The 17290-nt window shown below is 41.0% G+C and overlaps 1 protein-coding gene across 2 annotated transcripts in view; it reads left to right on the plus strand.

Annotated features, from left to right (window-relative positions):
• LOC307137411 (uncharacterized protein) overlaps nucleotides 1–12459 on the plus strand; it is a 31782-nt gene extending 19323 nt beyond the window's left edge. Inside the window, exons 2-3 of one of the 2 annotated variants that reach the window (XM_079835047.1) lie at nucleotides 8373–8654; nucleotides 9194–12459. In XM_079835047.1, coding sequence (XP_079691173.1) covers nucleotides 8570–8654; nucleotides 9194–10464 — 1356 coding nt within the window. In that variant the 5' untranslated portion in view covers nucleotides 8373–8569 and the 3' untranslated portion in view covers nucleotides 10465–12459. Of the gene's footprint in view, nucleotides 1–8280; nucleotides 8655–9193 lie in introns of those variants that run through there. The other variant, XM_079835048.1, reaches the window with a different exon arrangement.
• The last annotated feature ends 4831 nt before the right edge of the window (nucleotides 12460–17290 follow it).

Consider the following 17290-nt stretch of genomic DNA (forward strand, 5'->3'; position numbering starts at 1 on the left):
AGCGAGTGATGTCCTTGTCTTTTGTTGTTTGACATTAAACAGACAGCAGTAAAGGCTACTGCCCCTTTGAGACCTAATGCTACTGTCCCTTTAAGACCTAATGCTCCTGCCCCTTTAATACCTAATGCTACTGCCCCTTTAAGACCAAATGCTACTGCCCCTTTAAGACCTAATGCTACTGTCCCTTTAAGACCTAATGCTACTGCCCCTTTAAGACCTAATGCTACTGTCCCTTTAAGACCTAATGCTACTGCCCCTTTAAGACCTAATGCTACTGCCCCTTTAAGACCTAAGTCGTCTTTCTCGACTGTATAAAGTTCACTTAAGGCATATACAGACTATGTCTGCTAGAATACTCATCAAGATGGACATGTTGACATACTTTTTGTGTGAGTTTGGTCGTTCAAGAGCGAGATTTGAAAGAGAACTCAATATTTGCGCGCTGTGAGACGTGTGCGCGCTCTCGGATGAGTGCACAGAGACACATTTTCTCCCAGCGCGCGCGACTTCTCATTGGCGTCTTCTGGCTCTACACCCGGGTGATGACGGAGAAAACGACTGGTCATATTCCAACATACGGCAGCACTCGCATGCATTGAACAAAGTTTACAAAGAGAGAATTATTTGAAAAATTTGAAAGAAAAAAAAATGGTCCCGGTTGGGAAACACTGCAGAGACTACAAAGACAGTGAGCGTGTGTGTGTGTGTGTGTGTGTGTGTGTGTGTGTGTGTGTGTGTGTGTGTGTGTGTGTGTGTGTGTGTGTGTGTGTGTGTGTGTGTGTGTGTGTGTGTGTGTGTGTGTGTGTGTGTGTGTGTGTGTGTGTGTGTGTGTGTGTGTGTGTGTGTGTGTGTGTTTGTGCGCTCATCTGTGCGTCGGACGGCCGAACCAAATCCAAACAATGGATGTTGCACCGGTCTTTTTTACCAGCTCCTCCGTTTCGCTTTCAGCGATGTTTACTCAAGATGACCAATACGATGATGCATTGCTGCAGTTGCAGCTCGTGGCTCTAAATTTCGCGGGTAGATTCTGTCATCAACGTGCATTATCGCGATAGTGCAATAGACTTAAAATCTCTATTGTAGGCCAATTTTGTAACGTTTATATCGCATATCATTTATATTGCCCATTACTATTGTACGGTAGAATTTAGCTTCTAGGCTAGAAGTTAATGTTTGTTTTTCTTTTTAACTCTGCTGATTTAAAACACTTTATTTTAATGACAAAGTTTTGAATAAGAGGGCAAAGACAAATATCCGTATCGGCCAATAATTGTCTGTTAAAATCGGTATCTGCCCCAAAAAATCTTATCGTTGCATCTAGGGATGAAACGATTACCGGTTTCACGATAAACCACGATACAATTTAGTGACGGTTAGTAATATAGTTTAAAATTTAATTATCATTAAAACCGCGTGTGATTATCACGATTTTGAAAACTCGCGGTAAATCTTGTCCAGTCAGCGTCAGTCTGGCTCAGGGGCGGCGCACGCTGTGTTTGAATGAGAAGAAATAGCAGTGACAACACTCGGGAGATTTTTCAGACTTCTAAAAGGACCAAATCTGAGGTGTGGGCATATTTTGGCTTTTACAAAAGTCCTGAGGGAAACTTAATCGAAGATGGTCACCCTGTCTGCAGAACATGCTAGAAGAAAGTCGCTGTAATGGGGGGAACACTTCAAATCTGCAAATGCAAGGCAAGTGGACTTTGACCTCAATACCAAAAATACGTCTGGGAAATAATAACGTGAAGCGAACGAACAAGTTCAGAAAGACTAGGGCGACATTAAGGGATAATAATCAGGGCTTGACATTAACAACCGCCATTTGCGGGTGTAACATTTTTTTCGGCTGCACACTAGTCACTCTGGCTGTTGTGTTGAACTTATTATAGTCTTCTCAGAAGCCATCTGTTAATCGCGTTGCGCATTATAACCACTCACACGTGTTTCTATTGAGTTTATGAATGCAATGTCTCATAATCAGAGGCGTTCAGATTAGCCGGAGTTATGTTCAGAGCGCGCGTCGCTCTCACTCGCTGAAATCTGCACTCAAAGCAGAGATGAACGTGCGATGTACGCAGGAGATTCACTCATCATACAGTGATCGACTGTTTCTGTTCTATTTCAGCAGCGAAAATAGTTTCAAACAAACACAGCAGAGCCACAGCGCATCTGATATGACTGGCATAACGCTGGCGAATTTAGGGACCGTCTCTAAAGTTACACACAACATTGGTAACGTTACACGTTTCAAACTTCAGCATTTGAAGAGAAGGACTTTGTCATCAAACTGACTGTAAAGTGATCATCTAGGTGTCAGGTATGATGCACACATTTTGATATTTAATAAAATAAACTGTCAAATCATATGGAAATATGGATATGCAAAGGATACTGTTTGGGCTCTTGCTAGATTTAAATGTGACTGATAGAACACTGATAATTTTGCTTGAGAATATATTTACAGAGATAATATTAGAGGTTATATTTATGCGTTGCTATTGACGACGGCCATTATAAGGAAGGAAATCCCACAGAATCTAGCTTTAAAAAGTGCTTAGAGCTGCTTTATTTATTTGTTGTTTGTTGATTTTCAAATATAAAACTTGTTGAAATGTTTTAAGTGTGTGCATCTGTTCTTTTTGAACACTTTCATCTCATTTGAAGAAAACCGTGATAATATTGATAACCGTGATAATTTGGGTCACTATAATCGTGATGTGAAATTTCCATACCGTTTCATCCCTAGTTGCATCCTGACTAAGATTAATAAATGCTGTAGAAGTGCAGTTCATTATTAGTTCATGTTAACTAATGAAACCTTATTGTAAAGTGTTACCGATACTTTATACTCGCACACATGGCCGTCAGAATCAAAAAATGTGAGTGGGTCCTCTCCCAGAAAAATTTTACTGGAGTAGATGCCATTTACATTAAGTATAGACTACCTTCCCAAGTGTATTCATCACACTCAGGCTGTTCTTAACCCTGCCTGTTACCAACTGCGAGATCCTTCTCTCAACTTAAAAGAGTAAAGAATAAACTCAGGACAACCATGAGACAGAAGCAGCCGTCTACACTCTCCCTGCTGGCTGTTGAATCCGAAACTAGTCAAGGGAAGGGACTTTGAGGATTTAATTTTGCTTGCTCAAAGTCTAGAAAAAAGATGCTCTGCTAAAGGTAAGGCATTTATAATTATTTGTGGCCAAATATGTGACTGTTGTTGAATTTGAAGGTTTTTAGAGATGCTTGTGAAGTTTGGCATGTGTTTGCTGCTGTGCATCTCTGTGGTGCTGAATTCAGCTGTTGATATGGTTGCTTGCAGACATGTTCACAAGTCCCTGAGGTCCAAGTCAAGTCTCAAATCTTTCAAGTCCAAGTCAAGTCTCAAATCTTTCATGTCCAAGTCAAATTTCAAGTCTCTGAGGTCCAAGTCAAGTCTAGAGATGCTCCGATCAGCATTTTTGGGGCCGATCACCGATTACCGATCACCAAGATCATGATCTGCCGATTGCCGATCACTGCCAATCACAGAATGGCAGGGGAATGGGAATCTTTTATCTACAATCTTGCAGATTTTGCACCATTTGTAGAAATGAAACTAACTCTAAATTAACTGTATTGAGAAAAAAAACTGTAGAAATAGGCTAGAGTCAAGATCTTGAAGAACCACCAAGTGTTTATTTTAGAAAATGAGAGAACTTAAGGCTACTGTAGGCCATCTTTCCCAAATAAATGTATATAATAAATGTATATAATTATCTCACCTAAATATTTGATCATGCAGTGCATTTTTGTTTTTAAAGACAAATTTTCAGGTAGGTCTAACATTAGTATTGAGATAAAAAATACTAAAGACATTTAATAAGAAATCAAATGTAAATTTATATTGGTCTTCCCTGTATAAATTAAATTAGATTAATCCTTACATTTAAGGTTGCAAAAGTTAGTCATTCAAGAGCAGTGAGTGTCATAAAGGTTCATCAAACAACACAAGACAGAGAAACTCAGAGACAGCAGCAGTTTTTTCAACAGCTGTCACTTTAAGAGCGAACACGGATACGGTTACATGCAGTTGCACAAACGTTCACTCGCGGATCACGTCAAGACGGTAATTTAGTACATACATTTGTGTGTATCTGACCCTTTCACCGCAATTTGTTCTCGCAAGCTTTTTGTGAGATGGCCTGTGTGTGTGTGTGGGCGTGGGCGCGCGCTCACGGTCTGGAGAGCGCGCAAGTGCTGAGCGGTTTGAACACTGGCAAGACTTAATAATAAATGCAAATGATAAACTTTAGTGACGATGCGACACTGCCTCGATTGTGCAAGTGGCAAATCCTGTCAACTGTGCAGCTTGATTTTAGTGCAGATGCGATTATATGAAGCCATTTGAGCATTTTGAAAGGGAGAGAGCGCGCGCGCACGCGGTGATTCACTCGCGCTGTTTGTGAACTTACGCAGTCATTTGAAAACTTTCTGTGAGACGTAAGTTATTTAATAGAAATATGAATTGTACCTCACCTTCAGCATTATAATTATTTTACCCGCGCTGGAAAGAGAATGAGACGGTGTCGCTGCATATCATGCCCTCGCTCTCACGGCAGGTGCGGGTTTATGTGTCGTCAGCTGCGATCGGTTCATGAGATCGGCCTTTTTAGAGACCGCCGATCAATCATCCCAAAGCGATTATCGACCGATCGAGATCGGATGCCGATCAATCGGAGCACCCCTAGTCAAGTCTCAAGTCTTTCAGGTCCAAGTCAAGTTTCAAGTCCCTGTGGTCCAAGTCAAGTCTCAAGTCTTTCAGGTCCAAGTCAAGTTTCAAGTCCCTGAGGTCCAAGTCAAGTTTCAAGTCTTTCAGGTCCAAGTCAAGTCTCAAATCTTTCAGGTCCAAGTCAAGTTTCAAGTCCCTGAGGTCCAAGTCAAGTTTCAAGTCTTTCAGGTCCAAGTCAAGTCTCAAATCTTTCAGGTCCAAGTCAAGTTTCAAGTCTTTCAGGTCCAAGTCAAGTCAAATCAAGTCTTTGTTCTATTTTTAGCAATATTTTTTTCCAGCTAGTTGTTATAATTAACAGTGTATTGATGTCACAGGGTGTTTTGGTGTTGGTTCATGTTTTTAGTTTGTCATGTTCACTGTCTTGCTTCCTGGTTTGTCATGTGACTCCCATGCCCTCATGTGATCTTGTGTCATGTCATTGGTTCATTGTCTGATCATCGTTCACAGGTGTCCCTTGTCTTGTCATTAGTTCATGTGTATTTAAGCCCTCATGTTTGCCATGTGTCCTTAGGCTTGTTTGAGATGAGCGAAATCTGCGCAGAACCGATCACCGGTGATCAGCGCGAGATGCATGCCGGTTAGAAAAGTGTCCGAGGGCGGTCCGCCTTGCTCTGATGTCATGCCGACGTATGTCAAAAAACTCTCGCGAGCGAAAGGCGGATGTGTCGGATTCTGCAGTCGAGCGCAGCTGCTCTTAACCGACTGCGCGGAGCAAAAGCATGATGGGAAACGACTTTCTGACGACACAGCTTAATGCTTATTGGTTTAAACAACCGTGATGTATGGTTCTTTTTCAAAATGTTTGATTTTAAAACTCTGATATCATGTTTTTATGTGTGAATATTCCCAAACTCTCTAACAAAGGCGATCTCTCTGTGGGTTATGTGATTGTTGTCATATTTATAAAAATATATATATATATATATATATACAAACATGTATGTAGGCCTAATTAAAGTAAAAATGATTGATAAACACGTCTTTCGAATGGAAATAAATAACAAAAACTTTGGGTGTCTTGTTCATCATATTTATTTTCATATAAAAGTAACAGAACTTAAATTACATCCAGTTTATCAGCAACAAAGCGCACGAGTGTGAATCCCGCGATATCCGCCTCTGATCTCGCAAGTGTCTGATCCACTACGAGAAGAGAGAACTGTCCGGCTTGCCTGCACTTTTTTCACTCCTCCCCTCACTGCAGCCGCCTAGTCTCGGCTGAATTTCAGGCGAGGCGCATCTCAAACAAGCCTCTTGTCTTCCGTCTGGACCCCACCCTTCTTATTAACTGATTATTGTTTAATTGGCCCCACCTGTTTCCCGCCTGATTTGTGCCCTTTATAGTCTCCTCATGTTTGCAGTTTTGTGTCAGATCGTTGGTCGTTTGTCTCCTGGGGCCTATACCATGAAGCCGGTTTAGCTGGCTAGCCAGATATGTTTAAGCTTAGTTTGTGCTAATCCTGGGTTTTAGGTACCATTAAAGTGATTTGGCTTTTAGCAGTGTTCATTTCCAGTAACGCTAACGCTAATGCTCCATGGGAGGTTATGTTCTGGATAAGAGATCAAACTGAAATTGGACCAATCAGCTGTGAGCAAAGTGACACACCTCTGATGCAATAAAGTCCCTGTTTCTACTCCAAATTAAAGGTCACTACATAGCAAATGTTTTTTAAAGACTAAAGCGTCTGGCTTTTAACAATGCTTATTTAATATAATAATAATTTTGAATGACTTACGATATAATTTATGTAATTATCATACCCTTAAGCAATTACACATGTATTATTTTAGTTAATCAATCATTAATAGGCACTTAGTTGAAACTAATATAAATATCCTATACAAAGGTCATACAAATAAGCTTTAAAATTAATAAATAAAGCTATAAAAATTACTACATTACTCAATTCTCTATATATCAACTAAACTAACTTCATAACTTTTACTTGCATTGACGTAGTGAATATTTTCTTTAGTTGTCCTCTTTTATAGACAGCTCTTTTCTTCTTGCTGTGTAAATTTGTTTAAATTCTTAATATTTTTCAATCATGTAATATTCTGCAGAAGAGAGAAATGAATCTCACTGCTTCTCTCGCGAGAAGTGAATCTCAGTGTCACTGATCCACAGCGTGTGATTGGCTGTTCACTGCTGATGTCACAGCTAAACTCCTAAACTCAGGATCAAAGCCTGAGTTGACAGAGAAAGCTGATGATCAGCATCATGGGACCAACAAAGCCTGAATAGATTGGTTTGGTTTTGTCAATTTGAAACTAATCCTGTAACCCTGAGTTTGTTAAACTACCATCATGGTACAGGCCCCTAGTTTCCCCGTTGTGCTTCATGTTCTGTTCCCGTTGGTTTGGTATTTCAAGTTTGATTTTCCCCCTCGTGGGTTTTTGTTTTGTTTTGTGTTTATTATTTTGTCAATAAATCCACCTTTCTCTGCAATTGAGTCCTCGCTCCCAGTTTTCCTTTGCGCAACGTAATGCTGCTGTGTAACACCGCAGCTTCCCTTCGGATTAATTGATTGCTTTTCAAATTAAATAACAAAGTTTTGTAAGGTACGGCTTGACTATATTGTTACTATTTCTTGCTCATTTATTTAACAGTAGTTTTCTAATGGGTTATGAATTTGCATGCCTTCAGATGCGTCACCCTAGGGTCCACTTCAAATGTGGTCACTCTAGGGCACTACATTGTGTTAATCTGGGCCTGTTAATGTGCCACTTTACAGAAGATCTCAGACATCAGCATAATGAATGAGGGGAAAACAGGGAACTTTAGGAGACAAAGAGGCTTTTCAGCAGCTCAGATAAACATGATGGTCCTGTTGTTTCTCTCAGACTTTGGACAGGAGTTCAACAAATGCAATTAATGCAATTAATATCTATCTTGTATCAAAATGCTCCATATTCCTGACAGAAGACGTGTTCACTTCATTTAAATGTTATTAAATGGTCATTCCATGTCAAATAAACCATTTTATCCATTGAAAAAAAATGAAGAATAGAAGGATATCAAGATATCTTTGAATATTTTTAGAGTGACAGGAACATAAACTTTGGAAAAATAATATTTATGGCACTCAGGTATATTCTATGAAATTGTGTTGATAGAAAAAACAAGATCCATTTCTAGTTTCAACATTATTTGTTGTTCAGATATTCCTCTGTAAAAGACAAAAGTATCAGCTGTGTGTAAAGTGACCCACGTTTGGTTTTTGACCACTGAAAATGTGAACAATTGTGAACAAAGATGGCTAAAGTCGAAAGATTTTACTAATAGTCCTACCAATCTCTGTTTAAAAGTAAAATAAAGCTGCCATCTTTTTTAAAGTCGTTTTTACCCTCCTGTAATTTGACTCCGAATCTCAGGTGAAAATTGTCATATTGACCCCCCTCTAAAGAATTGTAGATTACTCAGTAAATATACATCCATGACATTTAATATTTTGGCTTTCATTAATATTTATGTTTGTTTTTCTTCAGAAAAAAATATTATTTTAGCCAGGTCTGGTCAACTCTGGTAATTCAGTATAAATTAAGGCAGGTCTGGTAATACAGTGTAAATTCCGTAACTTCTCTTTGAATTGTCCAGATCTGGTCCTGTGGGCGTCAGTATCTCAGTGATCACAGTTCACACCTGAAGTGAAGCCCCTCCCACCACTGAAGCCCCTCCCACCAGTGAAGCCCCTCCCACAACAATTCACCAATAAGTACTGGGATATTCCCATCATCCTACAAGAGAAGGACAAACTCCAGGTGTAGCAGCTGAAATCTGTGTGACTGTTAAAGATGGAGTTTATTAAAGAGGAGATTGAAGACATGAGTTATCCAGAACCATCCAGAATAAAACATGAAGAGACTGAGGAACAAATAGGTTGGTGTCCATTCTTGATTCTTCATTATTGACTGCTTTAGTAGCTGTGAAATAATAACCAGTATATGGATGATAAATGCTAGAGAAATGCATCTAAATGATCATATTTTATCAGTTTTAATCGTAGTGAATGACAGAATTGACCTTTGCACATTAAAGATACTTTAACACTTTACAATAAGGTCTCATTTGTTAACATTAATAATGTATTAACTAACAATCAACAATACATTTGTTACAATATTTATCAATCTTTGTTAATGTTAGTTAATAAAAATCCAGCTGTTCATTGTTGGTTCACGTTACTTAACAAATGTTAACAAATACAACTTTTGTAAATGTTGAAATTAACATGAACTAATATTAATAAATGCTGTAGAAGTGCAGTTCATTATTAGTTCATGTTAACGAATGAAACCTTATTGTGTTACCGATACTTTATACTCACACAGACTGTGTCTTGTTTTCTGCTCAGTGTTTTTAATTTTCACATTTAATCTCATTGAACTGATTCTGACTACTTTATATGTTTATTTTAGACCAGACGGAAGTGAAGGAGCAAAAACACAGACTAAATGACATTAAGAAACTCTGTGACTTCAAAACTCAAGAAACAAAAGCCAAAAAGCGGCACACCTGCTCTCAGTGTGGAAAGAGTTTTTCTCATTCATCAGGTCTCAGTAGACATTTGCACATTCACTCTGGAGAAAAACCATTCAAGTGTGATCAGTGTGGCAAAGGATTTATTTTATCATCACTTCTAAAAAAACACCTGATAGTTCATTCAGATGAGAGACCTCATGTGTGTTCTCTCTGTGGAAAGAGTTTTTCATGGCTGAACAGTTTTAAACAGCACCAGAAAACACATGATGAAGTGAGAGATCATGTGTGTTGTGACTGTGGGAAGAGCTTTACTACAACTAATCTTCTGAAAGAGCACCAAAGAATTCACACTGGAGAGAAGCCGTATACATGCACTCAGTGTGGAAAGAGTTTTTCTCGAGCATCAGGTCTCAGTGATCATCTGCTCCGTCATTCTGGGAAAAAAACATTCAAGTGTGATCAGTGTGGGAAAGATTTTATTTTTTCATCAGAACTAAAAAAACACCTGATAGTTCATTCAGATGAGAGACCTCATGTGTGTTCTCTCTGTGGAAAGAGTTTCTCATGGCTGAGCTGTTTTAAACAGCACCAGAAAACACATGATGAAGTGAGAGATCATGTGTGTTCTCTCTGTGGAAAGAGTTTTTCATGGCTGAGCAGTTTTAAACAGCACCAGAAAACACATGATGAAGTGAGAGATCATGTGTGTTCTCTCTGTGGAAAGAGTTTTTCATGGCTGAAGAGTTTTAAACAGCACCAGAAAACACACACAGGAGTGAGAGATCATGTGTGTTGTGACTGTGGGAAGAGCTTTACTACATCTAGTCATCTGAAACGGCACCAAAGAACTCATACTAGAGAGAAACCTTTCAAGTGCTCATATTGTGACAAGAATTTCACTCATTCTGAATCCCTGAAATCACATGAGCGACTTCATAATGGAGAGAAGCCGTACCACTGTACTCAGTGTGAGATGAGTTTCACTCAGTCTGGAACCCTGAAAGCACATGAGCGACTTCACACTGGAGAGAAACCTTTCAAGTGCTCATATTGTGACATGAATTTCACTCAGTCTGGAAACCTGAAAGCACATGAGCGACTTCACACTGGAGAGAAACCTTTCAAGTGCTCATATTGTGACATGAATTTCACTCAGTCTGGAACCCTGAAAACACATGAGCGAGTTCACACTGGAGAGAAGCCGTAATACTGTACTCAGTGTGAGAAGAGTTTCAGCGATCCAAAAGGTTTAAAAAATCATCTGATCTGTCACTCTGGAGAAAAAGCCATTTAACTGTGATCAGTGTGGTAAAGATTTTAAATCGCCATCAAATCTAAATCAACACCTGATGGTTCATTCAGATGAGGAGCCTCATGTGTGTTCTCTCTGTGGAAAGAGTTTCTCACGGCTGAAAAATGTTAAACTGCACCAGAAAACGCATGATGAAGTGAGAGATCATGTGTGTTGTGACTGTGGGAAGAGCTTTACTACATCTAGTCATCTGTAACAATAATGCATTATAGCTTTAGACATCTGGCCGGATGGAACTCCTCACAGCCTCTCATGACTTTTCTAATCAGATCATACATAGACAAAGGGCCTTTGTGTTGATGTGACTGTCTACACTAATTAGATCCAGGCGCCACCGTGTCTCCGCAAGAGATTGGAGCGTTGAATATTATAGCCCCAAGGCATTCACGTGCCTTTACACCCTCACACACACACCCTTTGTGCGAATGGGCGCACATACTTAGACAAGACACATGACTGTTTTTTGTGACTCACACACATTCGCCTTATATGAACCATGTGGACCAAAACTGCCTCCATAGCGTTTAAATATATATATATTTTGTTGATTTAATGTCTTTATACGATGTATTAAAATAGCTAGGATGTTTACTGTATGTAAATCAAACTTTGTACGCCAGTAACTGTGGAAATCCTGTAACACTGTACTCTCAAATCGCAGAATGACGGTGTGTGGTATCTTCTCAATCGCAGAAACCCGACTGTACCGAATCTCATTCACAAATTACAACAAGATGCATAATTACAAAAGTACCAGCTTTCTAAGAATAGAGGCTTAAAATGAGCACCCCGTTTGATTAGCCAAGAGGAGGGGTGTCCAGGAACAAAGGAAAACTCGCACCTTCTGTCTCCCGGACGTGATTGGATCCCTCCCTCCAATCTCATCTATAAGAACTAGAGCTGACCATTAACTCTTTGCATTTTCGCCACTGAGAGAAGGACCCCCTGGCCTTCGCCACACTGAGAGAAGGCATCCACGCCACGGAGAGAAAGACCGGCAGCTTCCTCGAACGACTTTACTAAGCTTCAGAGAAATTCTCCCTGGACCCGAAGATGCTTACCGAACTTCCCTGATGATTCGAACTCAGACACTTACACACGAGAAGCCATAGCAATGCAAGTATTCTATTTCACAATCAAACTGCGAGTAAAAGGTTTTCTGAATTATTCCTGTTCACGGGATTGTTCATTTCTTGAGGTCTTTTGTGAAAGGGCTGTGAAGCTGTCTCTCTCTCTCTCTCTCTCCCTCTCTCTCTCTCTCTCTCTCTCTCGTTAATTCTCTCTTTCCATCATTCTTTCCCCCTTTATATTATTCGTTAAATTTGATTTTTCCTTGTTTTATACCATGTTGTTTGTTTTCTCCTACATATATATGCATATTTCCCCCGTGTGACTCGTAGCTTTGTATACTTTAGTTGTTTTATTAAAACCCAATAATTGAATTGAATCCGTATTGTTTTGCTCACAAAGATCAAAGTCAATGAGACGTAAGATCTTAGCTACCAATCAAGCTTGATTTTCTTGTATTACTACTTCAGTAATACAAATTGTACAAACATAGGAAATATTATTTGTCCTGATCAAGCAGATTAATGTTTCTTAAAGTTTGTAAGATTGATAATTGATGAAGAAATCAATTTGGATAAAGGTTACTTTTACATGATTAAAGGTTCTAATGAATTATTAGTTATAAGTTAATATTGTCTGCACAATAAGCAAATCATATTCATAGACTCATGAATATTTATACCATTTGAATTAATTATTCCCCGAAACTCAATGTTGTTACACATCTCAAATTCATACTGGAAAAAAACCTTTCAAGTGCTCATATTTTCTATATATTGTAATCATTATGTTGACAACTTGTAATAAATACTTCAATGAGTTCACTGTTTCTGGCTTAAATTAATTCATTGTTAGCTAACTGCGTGATTTGTATATGTATATTTCTGAAATACATAACTTGGACACAGTCTCCTCTGATAACAGATCACTCTAAATTGTAATGTAGACAAATGCAGTTTCTGTAAAGCTGCACTGAAACGATATGGATTGTGAAAAGGGCTGTACAAATAAATATTAATTGAATTGCGGGGTAAGTTTTTCCACTCAACAGTCAACAACTCTCCCAGTGTATGTAAAAAAGTCCACCCTTCACAAATGGACTCTTCCAAACTCCCCCACCTCTGTTCGTGACTTGGACTGTTCCAAAAACTTTCCGCGGAGTTGTAAACAAGATATCAGTGAGGGAGGCTGCAGAGATGCGATTGTATATAGTTATTAACATTTAAATTAGTCAGAAGTGCCATTGACAGTTCTTGTGGATTGTGTGTGCGTGCAACTGATTGTAAGTATTTCGCGACATTAGTGATTATTGCTAAGAGACAGGAAAGAGCGCTACCGCGGCATTCCGCGTGAATGTTTACAGTAATAATTCGGTTTGCACATTATGTTGTTGCATAAATACCTTGTATTAATGCCATATAATCTCACTGTGTTCTTATCAGTAAAGTATTTGATGCTGCACTTATATTGTATAGACTTTAAAGTGTCTCAGGGAACATGTACGAGCATGTTATTCATACAAGTTAGACGCATGCGCTGTAAACACTACGTGCAATAGGCTGGCGGTGCGATAGCATAAACATTTTATTGAGTCTGTAATGCATATATTTGGGTTTATAGCTATTTCTTTAATGTGCAATTTAATATGCTGCTTAAAACTAATAGTGAAGTGCTTCTTTATAGTTAAGTATTGTTTATAGATCTGTGATTGTGCATTTATGTTTATTTATATTTGTATATTGCTTGTTTACAGAAACACATGCACTCCCATGACCATCCCTAATAAATAATCTTGAGGTACAGACTGGTGTGAGACATAATGTTCTGACCGGACATCCTGTAGGCGTTCAATTACTCCGAACCAGAAATATAGAGAGTGAACAACAGTTTTTACATGGTCCTTTGAGCTGGATGAGTGGACTGTTGCAGCCATGTCTCACCCAGAAAGAGATCCCCCTGCTGTGCGACCAAGAAGAAGAGTTAACCCTCCAGTTTACTTCGAAGACTACAAGCTCAGTGTACCTGGGCCTCGTCGACAGCAGCCACGGTCACCTAGCTACCAGGGTGCACAGGATGATAAACCGCCAAGTACTACAGGTCATTCCAGATCCACTTCACCAGTTAGCCAAGCATCGGAGCGGTCAGAATGGATACTGAATGACCAGTGGGATCGCACTTCTGAAAGACTGAGAGAGGAGAATGCTGCATTGCAACGGCAAGTGAGACAGCTACCAGAGCTTACAACCATGTTAGAGGAGATGAAGAGGGAGAACGCAGCCTTGCAACGACAAGCTAGCCAGCTCCCGGAGATAATCTCTGCAGTCAAAGAGATGCGTCAACAAAATGTTGCACTTTTTCATGAGCTTCATAGCCTGAAATCTGAGCGGAGAGCTCCACCTGAATCAGTCACTTTCCCGATGCCATCACCACGCTCTCACTCTCCAGCAGCTCACATTCAGACTCCCCAGCCATACCATCCAATACCAGCCCCACGTTCGAGGCCGCCGCCTTCCGCTAAAAGACAGCTGTGCTTAGCTGTGCCAAAGGAAAGCACAGAGCTGATCGATGATCTGAGAAACATGAACATTTCCTCCTCCTCACATGAGAGAGCCTCCTTTCCAACACAGTATTTCGACTCGCCGCAGTTCAGGTATTCAGATTCTCAACCATATTCCCTGTCACATCAGCTGCCTGAGTTTATGGTCACATCACAGGACCAGAGGAAGCCAGCTCACACTGAATACCCTTCAGAGCATCAATTAACCTCATCTATCCATGAGAAAACCTATAGAGGTCCAGCCCCTACCATCCCTTTCCTGACGTCTCCTGACCCTAGGGAGTTTTCAAGGCTGAGAATTGCATTAGAGAACATCCTGCCTGACGATGCTACGGAACACTTCAAGTTCCAAATCCTCACAGACCATCTGAAATTGGAGGAGGCCCTCCTGGTGGCGGACTCTTATAGCAATTTATAAGCAGCCTCGCAGCCCAACTACTATTCTCCTTGGGACTGAAAAGTCACCGTCCATGCTGACATCTTCAGCCATGTCTAAACCAGCTTCATTCCGAACAGAGAAGGTAAAAGCTTTTTGTCCATACTGTGACAACAACAAGCATTATTTGAATAGCTGTGACAACTTCAAGCTTCTTAACAAAGACATGAAGATAGACTGGATATAGACAAAGAACCGGTGCTGGCGCTGTGGTCGTGGACATCAAGCAGCTAACTGCACACTAAAGACTCTCTGCCCAACCTGCAACAGGAAGCACCTTCTGGTACTGCATGACATCAATGATCAAGCCAAGCCACCTCAGCAGAGTACAGTTCCTTCTAGTGCTGTTTTGTATGTTGACCGTCCAACATCTGGCAGTAAAGTGCTACTCAAAGTGACCAAGGTTCTGATCAGGAATGGTAACAGGGCGATTGAGGCTTATGCAGTGTTGGACGATGGATCAGAGCGGACCATCATTCTGCAGGATGCAGTGGAGAAATTGGGACTTGTGGGGGAGCCCGAGGACCTTGTGCTTCGCACAGTGAGACAAGATACCCAGGTAATTCACGGGGCGGCTGTGACTTTTACTGTGTCCCCAACTGTTAAACCCAGTAAAGCCTACAAGATCCGAAACACATTCACAGCTAAAGCACTTGGTCTAGCAGAACATACCCACCCAGTCAGTGCCCTGCAAAGGAAGTTCAAACATCTTGCTGGGTTACCACTACAACAGCTGGACAAGGTACATCCTGTACTTCTCATTGGCTTTGACTGCCCCCACCTTATCACATCTATACAGCCAGTTAGACTGGGTCCCCCTGGTGGTCCGGCAGCAGTGAGAACACGTCTGGGATGGACCCTGCAGGGTCCAACTCGAGAATTGAGCAGCCATCTTTCCCCTGAGCAATGCTTCTTCACCTCGCTGCAGCCCATCAATGACCTTTATGCAAATGGGTTAGGGTTAGGGTTAGGGTTAGGGTTAGGGTTAGGTTAGGGTTAGGGTTAGGGGAAAAAAGAATTCCAGAGCCTGGGTTAGGGTTAGGGTTAGGGTTAGGGTTAGGGTTAGGTTTTTTAGAATTACAACAGCTCCTCCCCGACCCAGCACTTGCTTAGGCCGGAAAAGAGTCTGAGGAAAGGCACTGGCCGACGCTTGTTTGACTCTGCCGTCCCCCCACCTTAGGGGCCTTACCATCATTGGTATCGGGTCTCCATAAACAAAAAGACCCTCCCCCCCAGGAAATGCATGGCCTGACTGGGCACACACACTTCCCTTAACTCTAATCTAAACCCCCCAACGAATCCCCACGCACTAATCCCCACGCCCCTCCCCAAAAACAAAACCCCAACACGCCCTCCTCCAAAAAGCGACATCGGTAATTTATAAAAAAATAATAATATGTGGGTGAAGAATTACAAACGCCCCTCGTCTGAACCGCAACCAGTAGGGCTGAACCAAGAATTGGTATAAGAAAAACCCTTAACCCAGACTATAACAGGTAAATTATGGGAAAAGATCCGTGTGGAGCTAAACCCAAAACATTGATCCATCAGGGCTGTGATGGGTAGGGTTAGGTATAAACCCAAACTAATACCATAACCCTGTGATGGGTAGGGCTAGGTATAACCCAAACAAATACAATAACCCTATGATGGGTAGGGTTAGGTATACACCCAAACTAATACAATAACCCTGTGATGAGGGTTAGGTATAAGCCACTGATCCATCAGGACTGTGAGGGCTAAGTTTAGGCAGGAATGGGTGTGGGGATAGATCCCAACCCAAGCCATTAACCCATCAGGGCTGTGACGGTTAGGGTTAGGTATAAACCACTGATCCATCAGGACTGTGACGGTTAAGTTTAGGTATAAGCCACTGATCCATCAGGACTGTGACGGTTAGGTTTAGGTATAAGCCACTGATCCATCAGGACTGTGAGGGCTAAGTTTAGGCAGGAATGGGTGTGGGGATAGATCCCAACCCAAGCCATTAACCCATCAGGGCTGTGACGGTTAGGGTTAGGTATAAACCACTGATCCATCAGGACTGTGACGGTTAAGTTTAGGTATAAGCCACTGATCCATCAGGACTGGGTTAGGGGAAATCGATCCAAGATCCGATCCCCGAAGGAATCGGAAATGGTTATGCACTCTCCACCCAACCGCTGACCACTAAAGACGGCTACTGGACGAGACCAGATATATATCATTATTAAAAAATAAAATAGAGGGCTAAAATTGCCAGGGTTCAAATCAAGAGGGCTATATTAACAAGGGTTTAATTTTATAAAAAAACGAAGGTTAGGTTTTAGGCAGATGTGGTGAGGGGCATATAACTCCCGTCTATTTGGACATATATAACTCCCGTCTATTTGGACATAAGGAGACACTCGACGTCACAGGGGACGGAGAAAAAATTATGCGGCTCTTCAACATCACTCACACCAATGATGGAGGCCATTTTGACCAACTCGACGCCTATTTGGGCATGAAGAGAAAATTTTCCAAGGCTCTGCTACATCACCCACCTTTCAAATGATGGCAGCTGTACTCATTTTTACGGTCCCGTGTCATCCAGGCACACTCTCGCGACGCGTTTCGAACTTTCCCAAGGTTCTCATCAGGCGAATTGGGATGACGACTGTCTCTGTTCCCTCTCCAAC

Source organism: Gobio gobio (genome assembly GCF_949357685.1).
Source record: "Gobio gobio genome assembly, chromosome: 14".
Lineage (NCBI taxonomy): Eukaryota > Metazoa > Chordata > Actinopteri > Cypriniformes > Gobionidae > Gobio > Gobio gobio.